General features: G+C 42.6%; 2 protein-coding genes across 8 annotated transcripts in view; one reads left to right on the top strand and one right to left on the bottom strand.

Moving 5' to 3' along the window:
• Positions 1–3,552: 3,552 nt before the first annotated feature.
• The window catches only part of LOC125881171 (tetraspanin-18-like), a 58,436-nt gene continuing 40,692 nt past the window's right edge, over positions 3,553–21,296 (bottom strand). For both annotated transcript variants that reach the window (XM_049564202.1, XM_049564211.1), the window contains exons 5-9: positions 20,356–20,430; positions 8,050–8,148; positions 7,769–7,936; positions 6,175–6,258; positions 3,553–5,701 (exon numbers count right to left, since the gene is read on the bottom strand). In XM_049564202.1, coding sequence (XP_049420159.1) covers positions 5,654–5,701; positions 6,175–6,258; positions 7,769–7,936; positions 8,050–8,148; positions 20,356–20,430 — 474 coding nt within the window. In that variant the 3' untranslated portion in view covers positions 3,553–5,653. The remainder of the gene's footprint in view (positions 5,702–6,174; positions 6,259–7,768; positions 7,937–8,049; positions 8,149–20,355; positions 20,431–21,296) is intronic.
• LOC125880938 (dynein regulatory complex protein 1-like) overlaps positions 8,809–21,296 on the top strand; it is a 480,097-nt gene continuing 467,609 nt past the window's right edge. For 3 of the 6 annotated variants that reach the window (XR_007448174.1, XR_007448172.1, XR_007448173.1), the window contains exons 1-15: positions 8,809–8,952; positions 11,256–11,359; positions 11,506–11,680; positions 11,766–11,903; positions 12,205–12,288; positions 12,404–12,514; positions 13,760–13,860; positions 13,939–14,070; positions 14,154–14,475; positions 14,964–15,053; positions 15,142–15,228; positions 16,264–16,343; positions 16,499–16,654; positions 16,743–16,843; positions 17,740–17,835. Coding sequence is in view for 3 of the 6 variants with exons in the window: in XM_049563800.1 (XP_049419757.1) it covers positions 11,259–11,359; positions 11,506–11,680; positions 11,766–11,903; positions 12,205–12,288; positions 12,404–12,514; positions 13,760–13,860; positions 13,939–14,070; positions 14,154–14,475; positions 14,964–15,053; positions 15,142–15,228; positions 16,264–16,343; positions 16,499–16,654; positions 16,743–16,843; positions 17,740–17,768 (1,707 nt within the window). In the remaining 3 variants the exon portion in view is untranslated. Of the gene's footprint in view, positions 8,953–11,255; positions 11,360–11,505; positions 11,681–11,765; positions 11,904–12,204; positions 12,289–12,403; positions 12,515–13,759; positions 13,861–13,938; positions 14,071–14,153; positions 14,476–14,963; positions 15,054–15,141; positions 15,229–16,263; positions 16,344–16,498; positions 16,655–16,742; positions 16,844–17,739; positions 18,059–20,177; positions 20,412–21,296 lie in introns of those variants that run through there. The other 3 variants (XM_049563814.1, XM_049563800.1, XM_049563785.1) reach the window with 3 other exon arrangements.

Here is a 21,296-nt window from a genome sequence, read left to right as displayed (position 1 = left end):
GAGCGTGAAGTCATTCACAGTGACGCATCATCAGTAACTCTACGGGACTTTTCCACCTATGTTTCACTGTAACTTTATTTATTTTCTAAATTTATTTGATAGTAATCAGTATCTAGTTCCTGAAATGGAAAGAACCTCCAGTATCTTTGTTTAACATTATTTGAGTGATGATGGTTTTTATAGAATAATGAAATTAATACAACAGCTTCTTGTGAGAGAGGAAATTAAAACACCTACAGTGACTGTGCAGAAACCATCAGCAACATCTCCTTATACATTAAAGCTTTAGTAGCAGTGAGGTATGAAATCTAATCAACAGTTCTTATTGATGAGTGAGACATTTATCATGGAGGACAAAAATCACTACCTACTTGTTAAATTAACTCTGATGTCATTAAACGTACCTTCTCCAACCAGGTGAGACAGAACCAGTCCGAGGCACAGAGCAGCTGTCCCAGTCCGTTCAGATGTTCTCCACATTTGGCGATGGTTTAACTCCACACGTTCAAACGAATAATAAATATGACAACATTTATTAATAAAATAAATTCAGGAATATGGAGGACCGACAGCTGAGTGTTGAGAAGCAACAGCTGCCTCTGATCACTTTTGTTTTCACAGTTGGATCAGTTTCCAAGCTGCAGCGTGAGCGTGGATGTTCTGACTCTGTGGTTACCAGGCACCACACTCCTAGTTATATGATATATTGTTTTGGTTTCTGTTTGAGGTGTGTGTGTGTGTGTGTGTGTGTATGTGTGTGTGTGTGTGTGTGTGTGTGTGTGTGTGTGGTGTTAAGATGAAGATAGAGAATCACATCACTGCAGCTCAATATACAAATATACAAAAAATGTCCCCTGTGATTGATACATGTATAAATCAAGTGACTTCCTTCTCTTTTAGCAAAATCCTAGTGAACATGCTTTTTCTTGTTTTGCACAATGAATAGATATTACATATATTGAAAATATTGTACTTCACGTCTCCATCTGCTGGTGGGATAAGAGTATGCATGTATAATATGATGTTAATTCCACTACAGAAGAGACTTGATGATCATTAACATAGGTGGGGGGGAAAGGGGACATGTTGATATCAGTATCGGTTATCGGCCAAATGAGTTGTCAGCCCATCAGATATTAACACAAAAATCAAATATTGAGCATCCCTAGAGGATACTCCACTACAAGTCCTGCTTTTCAAACGTACTTTAGTAAATGTAAGTATCAGCAAAATTTACTGAAAGTACTTACAGTAAAAGTAAACTGAAAGTACGTTGCAGTAATGTGTTCCACGCTGTCAGTGTTTTATTCTATCTGATGTTTTTGGATAAATATTCCTGCTCAATATATTAAGAATACAATTATGCTGACTGTGTTGAGTCTGTAAAAAATATCCAAATATGTGCACTGTGCTACATTACACTGTACAGAAATATAAAACATGTACTATTAAATTAAATATAAATACAAGAATAAGAATAAACATAAGAAATATGTACAGTTATGTGCATTAAATGTTGAATAAATATAAATATTCAAGCAGTGGATAACAAAAACATACCTAGCAGTCATCACTGCATATCTGTATATGACAAAAATAACAAAGAACATAATAATTATTAATTTAACAATTTTGATAGTTTATTTATAGAGTAGGTGATTTAATTATTTCATTTTAATTTTGTTATTGACAATTTATGAAAAAATAAATAAATAAATAAACATGATAGATGGTTTGCCTTTTTCAGCGGCACTGTTTTTAATCAAATGAGAGTTCTTTAAACACGGCATATTGTTAAGGTGGCAATCGCTCATAAGGGCCCATCCTCCACCCAACACATCCCACCTCAGGGGCCCCGGTGCAGCCACACTGCCTGCACTGTCTACATTCAGTCCCTGCATTCAGTCCCCAGGTGTTGGTGAGAATATTATTATTATTATTATTATTATTAGCCTATTGTGCACCAGTATAGACAGTATATATAGATGTAGCTAACATTAACATAAAGCAATGCAATATTTATAGTAATAACAACAGGCTGACAAACACCTCTGTTTCATCAGTTATCTTTAGTGAAAAAGAAAAAGAGAGGCAGCTACTACTCTGATGAATAACCAAAAAACAGTGTAACACAGGTGATAATCAGTCTGAGCACTCACCTGTCGTCCTGCTCCATCTCCCCTTTATGTCCGCTGTCAGTTCCCGTAGAGTTGTTTAACACAGTTTTACGGTGATGTCCGGTGCTGTCATGTTTGTCAACTCTCTCAGAAACATGATTTACATCCTTAAAGTCTGTTCTTAAACAGGTGCCATCCTCTTCACATAAAACACATAGACAGGAGGCAAATGAAACAAAAAAGTCTCCTCGGACAAGCTAACGTTAGCAGTACTGTTCGCCATCTTGTTCCGGTGGACCACTCCACCTTAAATGTGTTTATTTTCACCGGAAGTTTGGTTTATAACAACGTTCAGCGGCCGGAGGGCACCGAGGAGATTTATACAACATTTCTCCTCAGAGAGCAGACTTTATAATGTCTCCTGTAGAAGATTATTTATGATAACAGCAGTTAGGATCAGCTCTGACAGAAATACGAAGGCTGACGGCTAGAGCCAGTGACGTCAGCAGTACTCGGGAACCAGCCAATCAGAGTGCAGCCTGCCGAGCATGCGCGTTGTTGTGTTACCGCACTGTGGACACTTGACATTGCAGCTAAAACACCTATTTATTACGTCATCCACTGACTTTATTATACAGTAATTATTAACAGCAGCGACAGAGAATATGATATTAATTTATAAACGACTCAGAACCACTAAAACTTGTTTTTCCTGCAGCCAGCAGGTGGCGCTTTGACACTGATGCACAGGTGATGTGCTAAAGGTGGGGCCTTTCCTCAACCTGCTCAAACAGGCGTTTATGTGCATACAGTCATACAGACATCAACATATTAAAGGTTACATTGTATTTGGGATCAAATATATTCTTCTCTGGTCTCAAGAAAACAGTCGTGATCATTTGTTTGCAGTGCTGAATATTTACAACATCTGTTACAAAAACCAAACAGCTTATGAAAGCCCAAACAAGCCAAAAGATGTTTACAAAAAATAAATAAATAAATGACATGAAATAATTTGAAATAAAATAAAATAAAAGCTACCAGAACGGCTTACAGGTGAGTTGTATATTTATTTATTTATATATTTATTAATGTTTATTTATATCGATTTATTGACTTATTTTAATAATAAAAACATAACACAAAAATTCAGGTAAACTATGGCAGCACATACAGAAGAAATATAAGTACTCTAAATATATATAAAGACATTTCACTAAATTAGGCAGATTTTTTTATGAAACACTGGATACTGTTAAGTCCCCAAGGCCTTGAACAATCGTTCAAATAAAATGAGAGCTATCATGTGTTGTGTGTGTGATCAAACTGTTTATATGAATAAACTCCACTTTGAGTAAAACTTCTCAGTGTTTGTGTGTGAAGGAGAAATAAAAACTTCGCAGCACTAAAACCACAGAGATCAGTTTAATATCAATCAGTGCCATTTATACAAATCAAGTTTCAAAACACACATTTACAGTAAAATATTGTTTCAGCTAAACTCCTGTTTTTATTTAACTACTGACAAAAGTATCACACTGTGCACAAACACACACAAACACACACTGTACACTGACACAGTCCCACTGAGGCTTATTTACATATAAACACACACTCACACACACACATTCAGTCTCATGTTGTGAAGTTGATGCACAGGTGCTCCACCACAAACTTAAATACAGAATACTCCTTTAATGGTTATAATATCTTACACTGAACCCTGTGTGAGTGGACAGACCCTGTAAACACGTGTTTTAAATCCTGACTGTGAACAGATACGTTTAACGATGTCTGACTGGTGTCGCTGACGCTCGGCCTCGTGTAAGAACCTCCTGTAGAAAGACAGAATTTGTTCCTGATTCAGAAACTTTCTCAGATTTAGAGTTTTCTCTGAGGGACAATGACAAGTTTCTTGGATGGTGTGACACCTGGGAGAGACACACCATCCAAGCTGCAGACCACTGTTTGAGACCAACAAACATCAAAACCAGTAGTTTTTAGAGTCATCACTGTGTTTCCAGCAGCATGGCTGTGTTTTACAGACCTGTAGCTGTTTTTCTGTCAGGCACAGTGCAACAAAGTTAGTGATGACGCTGAAGCCATGTGACTGTGGTGTAGTTCACTGATAGCCAAGTGTTCGCTTTTTACTTCTGGAGATTGGATTTACACTTCAACTAGAATTACCACCTTGCAATTGTTTGCCTTCGAGACCTGGACAAGTTGCAGTTACAGTTTACATCCATGTCCTTCTGGACTCATATGAAGCCATGACAGTTGAAAGTTGCTTTCCGGTGAAGCATACAGTTTTTTGACCGTCAGGTGTAACGTGGCCGACAATGGAGCCTTTGTTTGTTTTTGCATGTAAGTTATTAATGGTATCCGTACATGTGGATCAACGGACGCTTCTTGTGATGCACCAGAGGATGTGTAAATAAACACACTTGAGTATTGCTGCACGGACGCTTGTTAGTCTGAATTAACCGACCCACTGCACATAGGAGACGCGTAAAATAATCACGTACCGGTATAGCAGCCCCTCAGTGGCTTGTAGGTTTTGTGTTTTGTGAAGCAAAGTCACTGCAACTTCATTGTTTTATCCTGTTAGACATGTGTGTCAAGCTTGGTCATAATTAGTGAATGAGTTCTTCAGTTATGGCCAAAAACATTTTGTGAGGTCACATTGACCTTTGACCCTCAACCACCACATTCTGATTAGATCATTGTTGTCAAAGTGGACGTTTGTGCTGAATTTGAAGAAATTCCCTCAGGGTGTTCTTGAGATATCAGGATCACCAGAGTGGGACGGATGTATGGACAACCTGATAACAGTGGCTGTGTCTCAATTCAGGGGCTGCAGCCTTCGTGGTCGACATCGGCCACGTCCTTTGAAGACCGCATCAGCCAAATCCAGTGAATCAAACAAGTGTTTAACAACACGTCTTGAGTTTGGCGACTTCCAACAGTAAAGAGAAAGACAAGTCTTTGATGAGAAAACAAAAGTGTTCTTGCATGAGGCCGACGTCGTCTGATTTCCATTGTTGATCAGCTCAAACTAAATGATCATCTTCACATTTTCGTTATAATTCTGTTCTGAGGCTCACTGCCTGTTATCATGTGCTGCTTGAACCTGACCTGTGCTGTGCAGAAATTGTGCAGACTCTCTGAGATCCTGAAAACCAGTCGAGGTGAGAATCAGGCTGTAAATCATGAGCGTGTTTCCAGGACACAGATTCATTCAAGTGACCACCTATAAATGAGTTTGCCCTCAGCCTGCAGAGCCTCTTAGCACCAGTGTTAATCCTTTACTTTGGAGGAAACAGTGCAGAACCTCGTCTTCAGGTGGCGGATTACTTCCTGTGTGTGTCTACTGTGCCCTAAGCAGTACCTCAAACGCCTCACTGCTGCTGTGAAGTACAAAATGATGTCACAAAACCAATGAGACACAGAAACTATCACTGTACAAATACATTTCATATTTTACAGTTTGTGTTCTCTGCACTGACGGCCGCTGATGATGCGTGTGGACGCAGCGGTTACTGGATACCTCTGAACAAACACATCGCAAACACCATGGCGAAGAGCTGCGGAGAGAACGAGAGACATCTCAATGTGACGTTATATTTCTGGAACACGATGAGACTTCAGACTCCAGATGCAGAAACAGTTGGCTTTTAAACTGTTAATCATGTTTCAGAGTGATGTTTTTATTCAGTGTTGTTTATTCTTCAGCCAAAGAAATTCATAAAGTTCCACATATTTAATTCACATTTACCAATGTCAGGATTTCATGTCGACAGCAAACTTCATGAATGGCTGACGAAACATATACTACATAAAAAGCCTCCTCAAAGACTGAGTGAAGTTTCTGAGCTCGTCTGAAAAACTAATCTGTCAGTCTTCATTGTGCTGTTAGCTCACATCTTCAGATATAAATGTTGTGGTTTTTCAAAAGATAAAACATCTGACATCTTTGTTTTCATCATTTACAAAAACTAAATTAGTCCAAAACAACAAGGAATAATTCAGTGTTTTATTATAAAGTGATAAAACTTACTTCGATGGTCAGCACCACGATGGCCAGAGCTCCTGCTGTGTAAATGTATGTCTCAAAGTAGTCGACCAGCGCAGAGTAACAGCCCTGCAGGAAATCAAACACACAGACATGATCAGGAAACTGTGCTGAATTATTCTGACACTGCGGTGTGTCCACTGTTCCTGTGATACAGTAAAAAATGTAACTTCAAATGAATTTTAAAAGTCTGTGTAAAATCCTTGCAGGTGGTTCAGTATCTTACAGTGGACGTGAAGTGTTGAGTTTGAACCTTAAGAGGAGATACATTAAAGATCTTGAGCTCCCAGAGAGTGGCTTCATTTGACAAAGAAAGATGATAACTGTGCTGCTGTGATGTCTGGAAAATAATCATCTCAAGTCAGAGAGTAAAACCAGCAAAATGATGAAACATATTTCTGCACAAAAGAGAGTCTGACAATAAACGAAATAAAACACGTGTCAGTATCAGTGAAATGTTTCAGAGATGGAGAGAAAATGTTGCTAATGGTTTAGCCTTCTGCTAACCTGAGCTAAAGGCTCACAGCTGCAGCTTCAAGTTCATGTTTACGTAGCTAATGTTAGCAAGAGTCTTGAATCACAGTGTGTCCTCCACCTCACTCCCACCGCTACAGATCAGCTCACTGGGAGGAGAGCAGGCAGCAGCTCCGGAGATGGACTCCAGTCAGCAGCCGCAGCAACCTGAGTCCAGCCTGCACCAACCCCAGCTCCGAGGGACCGGAGAGCACCGACTCCCCTATGGATCAGCAAACTTTCTGTTGCTGCTGTTACACAGCCTAGAGCTGATGCTGCTGCTGGCCACCAGCCCGTTGTGACACCCAGTGCTAGATGTATGCAAGCTGCTACAGCCTCAGACTGGAGGTCTGTCTCCGGAGATGCTGCCCACTCTCCTCCTGGGGAAGCAGTCCACAGTGGTGGGGAGCAAGGCGGAGGGAGCACGGGGTGGCTAGCAGCTAATTCTTGTCTCACTCCTGATCTGATAAACAGAGCGAGAGCGGGCCAACTCTACAACTGTATGAAGCGCGTGCATATGCCCATGGTCGTCTCGTGGGAGGGGCTTAGGACAGAGAGGGGAGAGCTGCAGGACGAGGGGAGGGTTTTCCAATTCTGCCTGTTTTGGTTTTTTTGCCTTGCCATGTGTGTGTGTGTGATGCTCTATGTATGAGTACCACTGCTTCCCAACCAAGCAGCACGTCCGTTATCGAGGGTAAATATCCTGTTAAATAATGACATCAATGATGTAATAATAATTCTAATTATGTTACAATGACATGACATGTTCTGATGAACATTAGCGTCACGTAAGCAAGCTGAGCAGGTTTTATTCTTTGACTCAGAAACTCAAAATAAAAATGAATGCTTGTCTTGTTTCCTCTCCACCGTGTTCAAACTCACAGATAAAACCGTACTTTTTTGTCCACACAAAAAACTGTTCAGAAATCAATACAAGAATCGACAAAGAATCTGACCAATAAGCAGAATCAATAATGGCACTGGTGTCAACAAAGTCTTACTGATTACCATCCCTACTCTCCAACGTGACATGATGGGCTTTGGAGTGTGTGTCATCTGTAATGACCTTGTTGTGTCTGAAGACCACGCTGCCGCTCACACACTGCTCCACAGCGGTGTCTCCGAGGTAACCGTTCCTCTGGCAACAGGCCTCAGGGACCATCTTATTGGGGCTGAGGAGTCTGAAGAGGCTCTCCTCGAAGTCCTCGGGACCGCTAACGCCACAGCAGTCAAACTGCAGAGACACATGAAGGGACGGAGTTAGTCACTGATGGACGGTGGTGTGGGTTGATTATAAGGAGGAAAGAAGGAAAAAGAAGAGAGGTAATTATAAAATGGATGCTTCACCGTGGTCATAATGGCGTTCCATGTGGATGTAAAGACGTCAGTGTTGTTGTGACCTTGGTAGTGACGTTTGAGCTCCCTGCTGAAGTACTCTCTGGTTAACTGGACAGAGACACAAACACACTTCAGCTCAGTCGAGATCTTTTCTTCAAGTTTGCACATACAGTTTATTTAGTGCTCCACATAAAAGATCAAATGTTCATCAGATATTCAGCCCCATGATTTCCTTACATGGGAACAAAAGGGACTCAAATCTGTCAGAGACCTTTATGAATCTGATGTTTTCTCTAGTTTTTAGAACCTGACAGACGAACACGCTCCGTCTGGACACGACCTTTTTCTGTATTTCCAAATAAGACTCTTTATTCTCAGTTTTTATTTTTACTCCTCAAATTACCTTGGGACAAATGTCTGGAGATTAGTGCACAAATATATAATCATCAAACATTCCCTGGCCATTTTATTAGGGACACCTTGCTGGTACCAGGTTGGACCCGTTTTTTAATTCTTGGTGTCACAGACTCAACAAGGTGCTGGAAACATCCCTCAGAGATGTTGGTCCATATTGACATGATGACATCACACAGCTGCTGCACATCCATGATGAGAATCTCCCGCTCCACCACATCGCAAAGTCTCAGGCGGTGGTGCAAACATTTCTTTTCCCCCCACCACCTTTGAGTTTCCAGTTTACGAGGGGCACGTGAAGGCAGCGCACATCGCTCTGACGTCTCCGTCGCCATAGAAACGGTTGGTAAACATCCCGCAGCCACAGAGAGACAGAGAGAGAGACAGGCTCCTGTGTTTGTGTCTCAGTGTTTTAACAGAGACAGTTTACACATCAACATCTGTTGATCCGGATCCAGGAGAGAGATCTGAACCCTCCGCGAGGCCAAGAGAGACCCGGTGAGTCCGCGTGTCAGTTTCACTTTACCGGAGATTAACGGATCAATCAACCGTCGTCCGTTGAGCCCCGGCTGTGTGCTCAGGTTTGGAGGTGTGTGGTCAGATGTGAAATGAAATGAAATGTCTAAGTTGAAAGTCAATATTACAGATCTCTGCATTAACACATTCACACTGACATTAAACAGATTAATTTTTCTCACACGTTGATGTTTCAGTGGTTAAAAAGAGCTCGGAGACGTTCAGGCCGAATATGCTACAGAAGTCAACGTTGAGGTCCCGGTTGGTTCTCACTGGGGGTCCCGAGGGCCGTTACCTCCTGATTATGAAACTTTAATTATAGTTTTACAATATAACAATTATAGTTTCCTTCATTATGGACACCTCGCAGTTCATGGTCACCCCCCCTCCCCCCAAAAAGGACATTAATTCCTATATTAATATGCATTTTGCAATCAAAATTTTAAAGTTTTTCACAAGCCATAACTCCGTTTCCATGGTAACACCTGGAAAATCATTATCGCCCCATAAGGGACTGTTCCTTACTAATAAGGCAGGAGGGAGTGGTGTAAAATAAAAACGGGGGCGGTATGTCAAATAATTTTTAAGCACTGGGGAGACACTTGTGTTGTTTAATTCAGCTCAGGTCATACAAATGTAAATGGTTGTATTTTGTATTTGTTTTCCCGCCTTCCAAACCTGCCTGCAGCACATTTTCTTTAAAAATCGCCAAAATGGGACTGTTTATCACAGAAATTTCTGACGGTCGTTGGTCACATAATGTGCAACAAACTCAACCAAATCTGATCTTAAAATAGTGATGTTTCATGAAAATCACTTTATTCTACGTCTCTTTTAAAATCTGGCTGCAAATAAACCGACAGCACGAACTAACCAGCATGTCACAACTTTTAAACTCAAACATCAAATGGTACGTTTTAAAAAATCTAATGACTAATTTATGGTGGGGGAAGGAAGGCAGGTCGTGCTTTTTCAGCCAGTCAGCTTCAGCGAGGGTCAAAATAAAAAATAAAAAAACAAAGTAATGCCTGGTTCACACTGCAGGACATTTTTGTCTGTTCCAACAGTCACTGTGTCACATTAGACGACTGTGGAGTCATAAAATCGTGCCGTGACTTGGCCGACAGACATGACACACTACACGATGGTACTCACCAATTATCCCCAGTCGTATTTCACAACGTGTGTGATGTCATCAGGTTATTCTTGTCCTACTGTTATTACTTTTACTGTTATTTCAGTCACTGTGTCTGTTCATGTGCCAGCTGAACTGTTGTTGTAGTCCCCTAAAAAGTGCCACCAGATGGGAGGAGCTACCTCATGCAAACTATGCACGTCACTGAATCCTTTAAAACAACTTCCTGCAAATGTTTCACAATAAAAGCCTATTTAGAAAATGAAGGGATTCTCTCAACCAAAGTTAAAGGAGGCTTTTAATTTTATACAGGTACAGGAAGTGTTGAGTTTGAAATGATGGCACGATGCATTAACTTTATCAAGGCAAATGGGAGCAGCTGTGCTGAGTAAAGGCCCAGACACTATCCGTGAGTTTGATTCCTTTATAGCCTCCATTATGAAGAAAGAACATTCTTTGCCAGCTTGATGCTAATGGCAGTACTCAGCGGGTTGATAAAGTGCCTCTGCTGTTTCCTTTTTACTCTGTGTGCTAACGTCCCTACAGGAAATATCTAAAAGGCTGGGCTGTCGTTGTCCTACAGTTTCCATGGCAACAGATCGCACTGTGTTCCTATTGGTCAAAGTGACGGCTGTGATGGGAGGAATCATGGAAGACAAAAAGAACATCAAACATGCTAGACTTTCTGTTGGGACCTTGTGAGGCATCCGAGACATGGCGTCGGTTGTCGTCTATTATGACACACAACAAGATGAAACAATGGATTATCGCATACGACACTGATTACCGTTCACGATGCGAGCCAACACCATACGTCACTGCGTCAGGCTGTAACCGGGCTGATATCATGTCATGTGAACCCAGCATAAAGAACAGTCACTGACGTCCTCATAAGAATGTTAAAATGTTCCTTAATATTCTCTTTAACAATATTCACTGGCCAGTTTTGTTAAGAGCCACCTGTCACGGCTCTTAACAAAACTGTTTCCTGTATCATACGTGTTGTTTTAGCGTTTGGTAGCAGGAACCTTTTATCTGTTGCATATGGTGTCTGCAAACTGAGAGAATAACCTTTCACATAGTATCTGTGGTGACTGTGTCATGTGTACTCAGAAAAAAATGGTCCTGTTTTATTTTAATCTCTCCTCAGAGGATGATGGACACGCAGGAGGATTTAGTGACCAACGTCCAAACTGCAGCGGACGCCAAAGAGTCAAAGCGAAGGAGCGAGCTGGAGGAAGCTCAAAGAATCAGGTAACTGAATAAGACTTAAACCAACACCCGTAGCAGCAGACTGCAGCAGACTTTAAAAAGCTAAAGGGGCATTTTTACTTCCTACATCCTCCACATCATTCCTACTGTTCTGTCTTTCATCCCATCTGTTTGCCACCATCGTCCAGACTGAAGCAGGAGGAGGAGGACGCAATATACTGCCATAAAATATTTGGGGAGTTGGACGCAATGCGTGGGTCGAGAGCTCGGGGGGAGATGAGTCAGGAGCAGCTGGACGCCCTGAACAGCCAGTTACTGTTATGTATCACTGTCATGGAGGACAAGAAAAAACACCTGCAACAGGTAAATCAGTCTGTCCGTCTGTCCACAATGTCTTCTCAAGGTGTCGTCCACTCATTTCATCACGTCCTGTGTTTTCTCTGAACAGAGGCTGAATGAAGTCAATGATCTCTACGTGAAGGAGCTGAGGGAGCAGGAGGAGGAGTTGGACCTGATGAGGAAGACGATGGAGGAGCAGGATAAAACCCTGAAACAGACCTACAGGAAGAAGATGGCCGAGGCTGAGGTAGGACACAGATCTCTAAATCATCCGTGGAATCTGGTTGAATCTGCAGAGATCCACTCTGGACTGGTTTTGGACTGTCAGACTCAGTAACCAGTTGGGGAGGGAAGAGTGAGAGTATTGGCCGACGACCTGTACAGGTCCGATAGTCGTACTCTGTCGCTCCTCCTCACTCACTGCCGGGCCAGCCTGAGCTTGTTTTGGATTTTTTGGGCGGCAGTAGCTCAGTCTACAGGGACTAGTGCTGGTGTTTTTGTGCCACTGTTGTCTTTCCTACTGATGTTTACACCTGTGTTGTTGGCAGAAAATGTTTCAGGAGGAATTTGAAGAAACGCTCAGAAAAGACATGGTTGAATGGGAGCAACGAAAAATCACTGGGGACGAACTGGTCAGGATAACACACACACACACACACACACGCTCACACACACACACACACTCAACCTTTAGTCCTCATTCATACCTTATGTCTTACATTGGACACATAACAACTCTTTTTCTAGTCGGAGATGCTGAAGGAGAGGAGTAAGAAGGCAGAGGAGGCGTCTGACGCCATGATTAAGAGCATGATGAATGACCTGAAGATCGAGGAAGGACAGATTGGAATACTTCAGGTATGCACGGATATAGAGATGCTCCCCGGTATCTTATCTCTGAATGTAGCCTTTGTGCTATGATCTCTGTTTAATACTAGAATAACCACCCTGTGGTTGTATGACTCCGCCCACCAGTCAACCCTGTGGTTGTATGACTCCGCCCACCAGTCCACCCTGTGGTTGTGTGACTCCGCCCACCAGTCCACCCTGTGGTTGTATGACTCCGCCCACCAGTCCAGTGTCTCTGACAGTCTCCATCCATGTCAGTGAAAACATGGATGCTTCACACACAGAAGATCTATACAATCAGCACAGTTTCAAGATTAGAGTCACCAATTCAGTATCTGACCAAATGTCTCCCCTTCTGTTCCTGAGATAGGACGTTAAAACATGATGATGTCATAGTTAAGCTGACCTTTGACCTTTGGGATATAAAATGTCATCACTTCATTATTTTTTCAGACCAAAGATTTCACGACGAGAAGAAACTGTTTTAGAACGTCACAGAGAAAAGTGTCAGCGGTGTGAACTGGCCGGTCTGAGCTGGACTCAAGCCGGCTGATGGTGTCACCTGACACTCAGCTGGTCAAATGGCTGGCGGCTGGTTTTAAAGCACGTCACCTGTTTCAACAGCCAATCAGCTTGTAGTGAAGTCTGCTGGTCAAGTCAAAATGACCGCAGACGGCGTGTTGGCTTGCTGCAGCAGGTGCTCCTCTGTTTCTGTCCTCACGGTGTGCCGGTGTCAGACGGTGGGTCGCTGCTGCTGCTGGCTGTATGTGCTTAAGCCCCGCCCACACACACATTCTCACTGACTGATGAATTGACGCTGGTTATTTATATTATTGTGGCGTATTGATTATGAATACAGTCCATCTGATGCTGGTTTTGTTTCATCACTGTAGCCAGTATCTCACTATCACTGAGTTATGGCCAAAAACATGTTTTGTTAGGTCACAGTGACCTTCACCTTTGACCACCAAATTCTAATCAGTTCATTTGTGAGTCCAACTGGACGTTTGTGCCAAAATTGTGTAAATTCCCTTAAGGCTGTCTTGAGAAATTGCGTTCATAAAATGAGACAGGGGCAAGGTCACATAGACCTTTGACTACAGCTACTGCTGGCTCAGAGGCATACAAAGAGGGCTCCTACTGAACCGTGGATTTTCCTTTGATGTAAAACTGAACTGGAATCAGCCTCAGAAACCAGTCAACAGACTAAAGCGCAGCATCGAGAGGCTTTAAATCTCATTCTTGCCTCTGCAGGCTCAGGAGACAGAGAAACAACACCAAGACAACAAGAAGGAAACCAGCCCCACCATCCCATTGCTGAAGGGAGGGGCCAAAAATAATGGAAGGATCTCCAGGTAGAACAGATTTTCTATCTCACACACATGCTCAGTTACCTTTACCTCACTCTCTGTTGGGCTGTCTTTGTGTTTCAGAACGCAGACGGTGACACCAAGTCGAAATGCAAAGTGTTCCACTCAGGATGAACCGTCTACAAAGGCGAGCCAGATGTCTGAGGAACTCAAACGCTGCATCGAGCGAAAGGAACGCTTAGAAAAGCAAATCAAGTGAGTCAATTATCCTGCCAGGTTAAAGTTTTTCCTCTTCTTCTCTTTGCCTAACACCTCCGCCCCTCCTTCACATCATGCAGGCACTTTGCAGTCGCCAATGCCAAAAAATACAGGAACGTGCGTCGAATGGCTGAAAAAGAGGTGAAGGAACTAGCGGAGAGGGCTTTGGCCATGGACTCACTGATCTGCCAACAGGTCCTGGGTTTAGCCTGGGAGCGCCCTCCTGTGGAGCTGATGGAGCCCGTCCAGCCCGAGAGACACCGGCTGTCTCTCAGCGGATGGACTTCAGAGTGTAGTCAGAGCACGGACATGGACGGGACAGCGGTGCAGACAGAGGTGGAGGAAGTGACACTGTCGATGGAGACAGTGAGGAATGTGATGGAGCTGCTGTGTGACAAGGCGGTGAGAAACAAGTTCATTACTCATGTTCATTTATTTATTTTATTACAGGAAGAGTTTTTACAAAAGGTTTTCTGTTTGTGTGTCTTATATTAAAGGAATAGTTTGACAATTTAGCGATACACTTGATGAAGGTACGATACGATACAGTACAATAAGGGGTTTTGAAGCCACTGAGGGGCGGAATAGACAGGCTACTTACTAACTCAAGCGCTTGCCTGACATAACTGACCGCTGCTTATCAGGTGAAACAAAGAGTCCACTTCTTCTTCTTCACTGATGTATAATTTATTTGTCTGCTGAAGTCTTCAATGAAAAACCTGCAAACATCTGTGAATCTGTTTCCATAAACCAGTCAAAGGTACACATTTTGTTACTCTTTCCTTCTGTTCCCAGGTTTTGGCTGCTTTAATTATTCGAGTCAATCATCTAAGAGTATCTAATCATCTATGCTAAAACTGAAGACAGAGTTTCTCCTCCTTCTGTCTCAGGGCGTCCTGATAAACGACAAACTCCTGAACCTGGTGGTTCCCGAGCAGAAGGACAGTCCGACCGTAGTGAAGCTGCGCTCTCTTCTTTGTGTGAGTTGATGTAGTGTAAAGTGTCGGTGTGTTGTTGGACTGTACGGAGCAGATACTGAACAACCACACGTGTTGTTTTCTCTTCCAGTCTTTTGGCATTGAAGAGAACGATGTGCCCAAGTTGGCTCTTTTCTTATTAGATCACAGTGAACGTCAGCGGAGATCTCAGACTGAGGTGAGGAGGACGGCAGAGGATGAATGCTTGTGCAAAATATGGCCTCGAGTCTGTCGCCCTTACACAGTGATATAGAGCTGCTACGAAGTCCCTTCTTTACACTGCCTTTGTATTTTTGCACAGAACAACAGCAGCATCATACTGCTACAGTGTCTGACTTTATGTTGTGTTCACACCGGGTGCAAATAAAACAATATGTGTGAGTGAGTTACAGGTTAAGTCAATGTAAAGATGTGATCAGACGCCAATTTCCACCGGGCTGTGCAGTAGACGCGATGCAAATTACACCAAATACGCAAATTAAGTGAGCAGTGTGATTGAACTTGACTGAACTTGAGCGACCGATTTGAGCCACGATAGCCAATCAGCATTGAGATCCTCCAGGGATGTATGACCTTGAGGAGGCGTATGAAGCGAGTCAACACAAAATATTCTAGCATTCAAATCTGCGTGAGTAATGCCACGCAAAAATACGCATCACGTTTGGTGTAAACACAACATTAAATAGCGGGCCAGCATCCTGGAAGCAAGAGGTGAGACAGGTGTGACACGCGTGATGGGCGTGACATAACACGACAGCATCAGCCTCTAGTGTGACAAACAATGTACTCGTCAGCAGCTCTTTATAAACAATAACAATGACATCACATGTCAATAACAATCATTTAGCGTCCCTGTTATATGGCGGCTCGGAGGGTAAGGAGCTCCGGGACCTCACTGTTTTCAGTATTTGACACGTTAAGCCTCTGTTGTTCTTCTGTGAGTTAGCCGCTAACTGCTGCTTTTTAAATCTCCCGTTATCAATCGCACACATAACGTGTCATCAAAACGTCACACCTGTCCTTGATTTGGCGCTGTTGCCTTAAGGCGAGACAACTCTGTCCCCCCATTCCACAATTGTACGTTTTACACAGAACAGCGAGGCGGAGTAACGGTGTGATATTCCCGCCTTGAACAGGAAGTGTAACAGGAGCTTCTGACAAACACGATGACGTCATTGGACGGTTACTGTTTCTGTGTTTTGTCCACCTGCAGGAGACCACGTCAATGACTCATTTGACCTCTCAACTCCAAAGTGCTCTAAAAAGTTTCCTCCAGGAGCACCTGAGGTCCAGGTAGGAACACGCTCACACACATCACGTCTGTATCTCCACGACAACAGAGGTGGTGTTATGGTTTGTGTGTGAGATTTGAACATGAAATGATGCGATACAGTCGTCTCTCTCTGTCTGTATGTCACGCTGATGTTCTTCTGCTGCTTTCTAAGAAGAGCTGAGAGCTCAGCACGCCAACATCAGAGTCTTCGTCTAAAACTCTGGGACGATCCTTCAGAGGATAAAACCTACTGGGACAGAATGGCCACCATCATCTCTGAGGACAAACTGCAACTCTGGGACGACACGGAGAACGCACTTAGGCAGTACCAGTGAGCAACACACACACACACACACACACACACACACACACCAAACATCCACCTGTACTCAAATGATCAGTCCTGTTTTTGTTTGCAGTTGTATCCTGACCGACATCTCTGAGCTCAACGCTGACAATGACCATCTGCAGAAGGAGAACACAGACCTGCGGAGGCAGCTGGGAGCCATAAAAGCCACACGTATGTGTTTCTCATACTTTTCTTACATGTTGCAGTGTTTTCCATTTATTTCACTAATCTTTATTGATGAATCAGTCATCAGAAAATTAACTATTTTAAAGTCAGCAAATGTAAATCTCAGATTTTGCTTCACCCAGACGTGCTGTGTCGCAGCAGTGTACCAGCTCTCAGGTAAACCGTGATATGAAAGTTGACGGTTATCATACTGTGTACATTTGCATATCTACAATACTGAAGAAAATGCAGCTAGGTGGAAAATCTTTAGTTTTTCTTTCTTTTTACACAAACTCCCATTTAAAAAAAAAAAAAAAACGGTTTCAGCTGCAGCGTCAGTCTCAACTTTATTTCACTTTTTACACAAACTTGCATTCAAAAATAGTTTGAAGATATTTATAGTAATTAAACTTTTTTTCAGCTAAAAATAACCCTTCTGTTTTACACCTTTAAGGGTCATTTCGACTTATAATAATTCTGTGATACCATGACATTGTGCTATTTTCTGAGATGTTATGCACTGTGAAAATCTCACACCGTTACAACACTACAGTTCATTCATCTTTTAAATAATTGTTTAAACGAGTAAAAATGCCACAAACAAGCGGTTTCCAGCTTCTTAAATGTAAAGATTTACTGCTCTTCTTTGAGTAGGTGAATAGTTTTGGTTTTGGACTGTTGATCAGGAAAACCAAAAAAAGGAGACACCGGTGATGTGTGTTTGTCATTACTTTCTGATCATTTGTCGACCCAAAGATAAGTCAATGAATCCAGAAAACACTCGGCAGATTAAACAATAAAGAAAGCCATTGTTAGTGGCAGCTTCAGTGTGTTAAAATAATCCTGTGTGTAAATGTAATGCAGCAGAAATGAGTGTGTTCCCTCTGACATGTGTGTGACAGGAAATGCTGGAACCCACCCTCCGCTTTGACTCAGCAGTCTATGGACAGCGTGTGGAGTCATCAGTTTGTAGCCCATCTGCTTCAAGGTTGGACAAGGTGTTGCTGCTTCAGAGATGCTCTTCTGCACACCTTGGTTGGAACCAGTGCTTATTTGACTTCCTGTTGCCTTTCTATCATCTTGAACCAGTCTGGCCATTCTCCTCTGACCTCTGGCATCAACAAGGCATTTTGGCTCACTGGATATTTGCTCTTTTTGGGACCATCCTCTGTAAACCCTAGAGATGGTTGTGCTGAAAATCCCAGTAAATACTCAGACCAGCCCGTCTGGCACCAACACCATGCCACGTTCAAAGTCACTTCAATCACCTTTCTTCATCATTCTGATGCTCCGTTTGAACTTCAGCAGCTCGTCTTCACCATGTCTACATGACTAAATGTTAATGAGCTGCTCACACCTGATTGGCTGATGAGCTACATGTGTTAACGAGCAGTTGAACAGGTGTACCTAATAAAGTGGTCTCTGAGTGTATGTTATTGGATACACATACTGCTTTTCAAACTATCTTGGGAGACTGAATCGAAAATTGGGATCACACTTACAAAGGATTTCTGAAGAGGACACATTCGTCATACAGTTCAAGGTCGTGCACCGTATCCAGTTATGTAAGGAAAGACATGCAGAGATCAACCCGAGTGTGGACTAAGATGTGACCCCTGCGGACCTCGCTTATATGCTTTATCTTTGTCTCAAACTAAAGAGCTTCTGGGTCGATGTTTTTGGAACTTTGTGTGAAATATTAAAAGAGGATCTGCAACCCTGAACTCTCACAGCTCTGTCAGGTCCCCTGACCCCCCTCATCCTCTGTCGGCCTTAAAGACCTGGTATTTTCTCTCAAACTCGAGAGCTGCTCTAAAGACTGTTTCTATAAGAAATGGCAACGACTGATATTTTATTTTAACCTTCAAACACTCCCTCCTGAACAGGAGAGAAATATCATGTAATTGTACAATACTGTTATTGACTCTCACGCACAGTTCTTTAAAAGACCTTCTCCTCTATTTTTCCTCCTTTCTTTTATTAACTTATTTTTTGTTGAATCTGTGTCTTCATGAACTTTGAAGGTAGGGGCGGGAGGCGGGGAGGAATGTTTGTCAGAGAAAAGAAAAATGGAAGGAAAAGCCTTGTTTCAGTTGTTATTCTGTATGATTTTTAATTTATCCTTCAATAAAAAAAACTCAACCCCACTGACACAAACCCGTTCATTGTGAAGTGAACTCCTGGAAATCAAATTAATCTGCAAGCTCATGTTTAATTTGCTCTGGCAGATGCATCTGGTCCCACTGGACCCATTGATTCAGGCGAATCACAGCAGTTTATCTTATTCATGGCGTGTTTCAGACGATGACGGACAACCTGCAGAGCCTGCACGCTTTACACAAAGTACGTGATGATTTTTGGCCGGCTCACCCTCATGCCTGAGACACTTTACTGAGCATTGAGCTATCTCAGTGAAGAGCAGCACTGTTGAGACATTTTCAAAAACAACCAAGATGGCCGCAGCTGATGTGAAATTTTCTGTTGAAGTACGCTTTTCAAATTCACTCATATACAGACGTGTTGATGCTGCACCATCACAGCTCATCTCTGCTCGCTGAAGTCTGTTTACATCGTCTGTCGCTCAGCGCTACGTCACCTATTTCATTGCTCTGATCGGTTGTAGATATAATCAGTTTCATCCTGAGGCATTTTGACCTCCAGCTAACATCCCTTGGAAATGGAAAACGAGCTGAGAGGCTCCACACTATTTCCACAAGAGACTCAATGGTCAAAAGTCCCTCCAGAAACAGAAGTACACACCTGCCTCTCATTCCAACTCAACAATGCAGAACTACTTCAAAGTAAACAGAAGAAAAGCTGATCAGTACGTCGGCGGCTTCTTGGTTCCCTTTGATGGAATTCTGATGAGCTACTGGGACTAACGCAGTGTGTTCAGGACAGTAACCTCTCTGCTGTGCACCTGTGCGGAGGCAGCAGGAGAAAACAGTCAGAGCTGAGTGTATAAGAAGCTTCACACTGAACACGTCCACAGACTTCAGGCCTGTGAGAGGAAACACAGAGCTGCAACATGTGTGAACAGAGTTAAAGCTCAGACTTTGTGTATCTGTGCAGCTGCATGTTGTAAATTTGGTATCTGCTCATGTCTGTGTGGCCCGTGTGCAGATGTTCACATGCAGCTCAACAATTTACGACCACACAGACTTTACATGTTGACGGCAGCTGAGCGAACACATCTGTGTGCGGGAGAATAAACTGAACTGTGTTTCAGTATTTTTAAGTCTATCAGCTGTGATGTAACGAGGCCTCTGACCTCACCAGTGTGCTGCTTTCATACCCATCATGCAACTTGATGAACAGTGTTACCATATTTCTTTTACAGATGTTTGAAAGACTTGAGGGATTTAACGACAGGGAGGAACATCTTTAAATAACATCCTAATCCCTCTGTGATAAAGGACAGAAACTGCATCACATCAGGAGCTGCGGTGCATCAACTCTCTGCTGATGAACTCAGTTCAGCTCCGCTGACGATGAATTGATCCAGAGTCAGTACTCACATGCTCCCTGAAGAGGAAAGCCAGGATGGCAGCTGCCAGCTCAGCGAGGAAGATGAAGAGGATCAGCATGAAGAACTGGAACCAGTAAAAAGTCACTGTGTTAAACTGGGAACGTCTGCTCATGAAGTAATACTCTAATCATAATAATACTCTACTGTACCTGAAGAAATGTTTGATAATGACTCCAGACGTTCATGAGACATGAATATATTTGATGTTGTAAATAAACAAAATGAAAGTCTAAGTTTATGAAACACAACACACAGTTCAGCACTGACTGAATCATAATGTGACCTGTCCCAAATAAAGGTTGAAAATATAAACACTGAACAGTAATAATCATCTCGTTCCTCTAGATGGCGCATTTGCATTGTTTCACCTTGTTCTTACATAACTTACAGTGCACACACCACACACTGCAAGACTTATAAAAACTCTAAAGAGTCCGACAGCCTCTGACGTCTAAAGACAGTTTGAGTTTTTCTTCACACACTGAGATTTAAAGGACTGAGAATCTCACAGAGTCATTACTTTAAAAACTACAACTAGATTTCTTTTGAGAAGATTTCCCATCCTGCACCTGGTGGAAAATATTACACCAAACTCCACAAAGACACATCACTCTAGAAACACAAGATAAAAAGCCTCGTATGTCGACAGTGTTCTTGTCAGTTCAGCATCACTATAAAGATAAACTGTATCTGTGTCAACTTTAGATTTGGATTTTGTCACCTTGACTCTTCCAGCCTCCGATGGTTAGCTGAGTTCTTTTAGTGGGAGGAGAACTGTTTCAAAAATGAAGGGGCAACACACATGCTGCGTTTTTTGCTCCCTCAAATTCATTGTCTCCAATGTAGATGTGTGGCAGGCGTGCTCTGACGCCAGAGCAACACCAGAGCCACGCACACGCGTTCCAGAGCGCGATCTATTTCTCAGGTTGC

Source organism: Epinephelus fuscoguttatus, linkage group LG2, assembly GCF_011397635.1.
Source record: "Epinephelus fuscoguttatus linkage group LG2, E.fuscoguttatus.final_Chr_v1".
In the NCBI taxonomy this organism is placed as follows: Eukaryota; Metazoa; Chordata; class Actinopteri; order Perciformes; family Serranidae; genus Epinephelus; species Epinephelus fuscoguttatus.
Note: the sequence above shows the minus strand (reverse complement) of the source record. Positions and strands in the feature narration are given on the sequence as shown.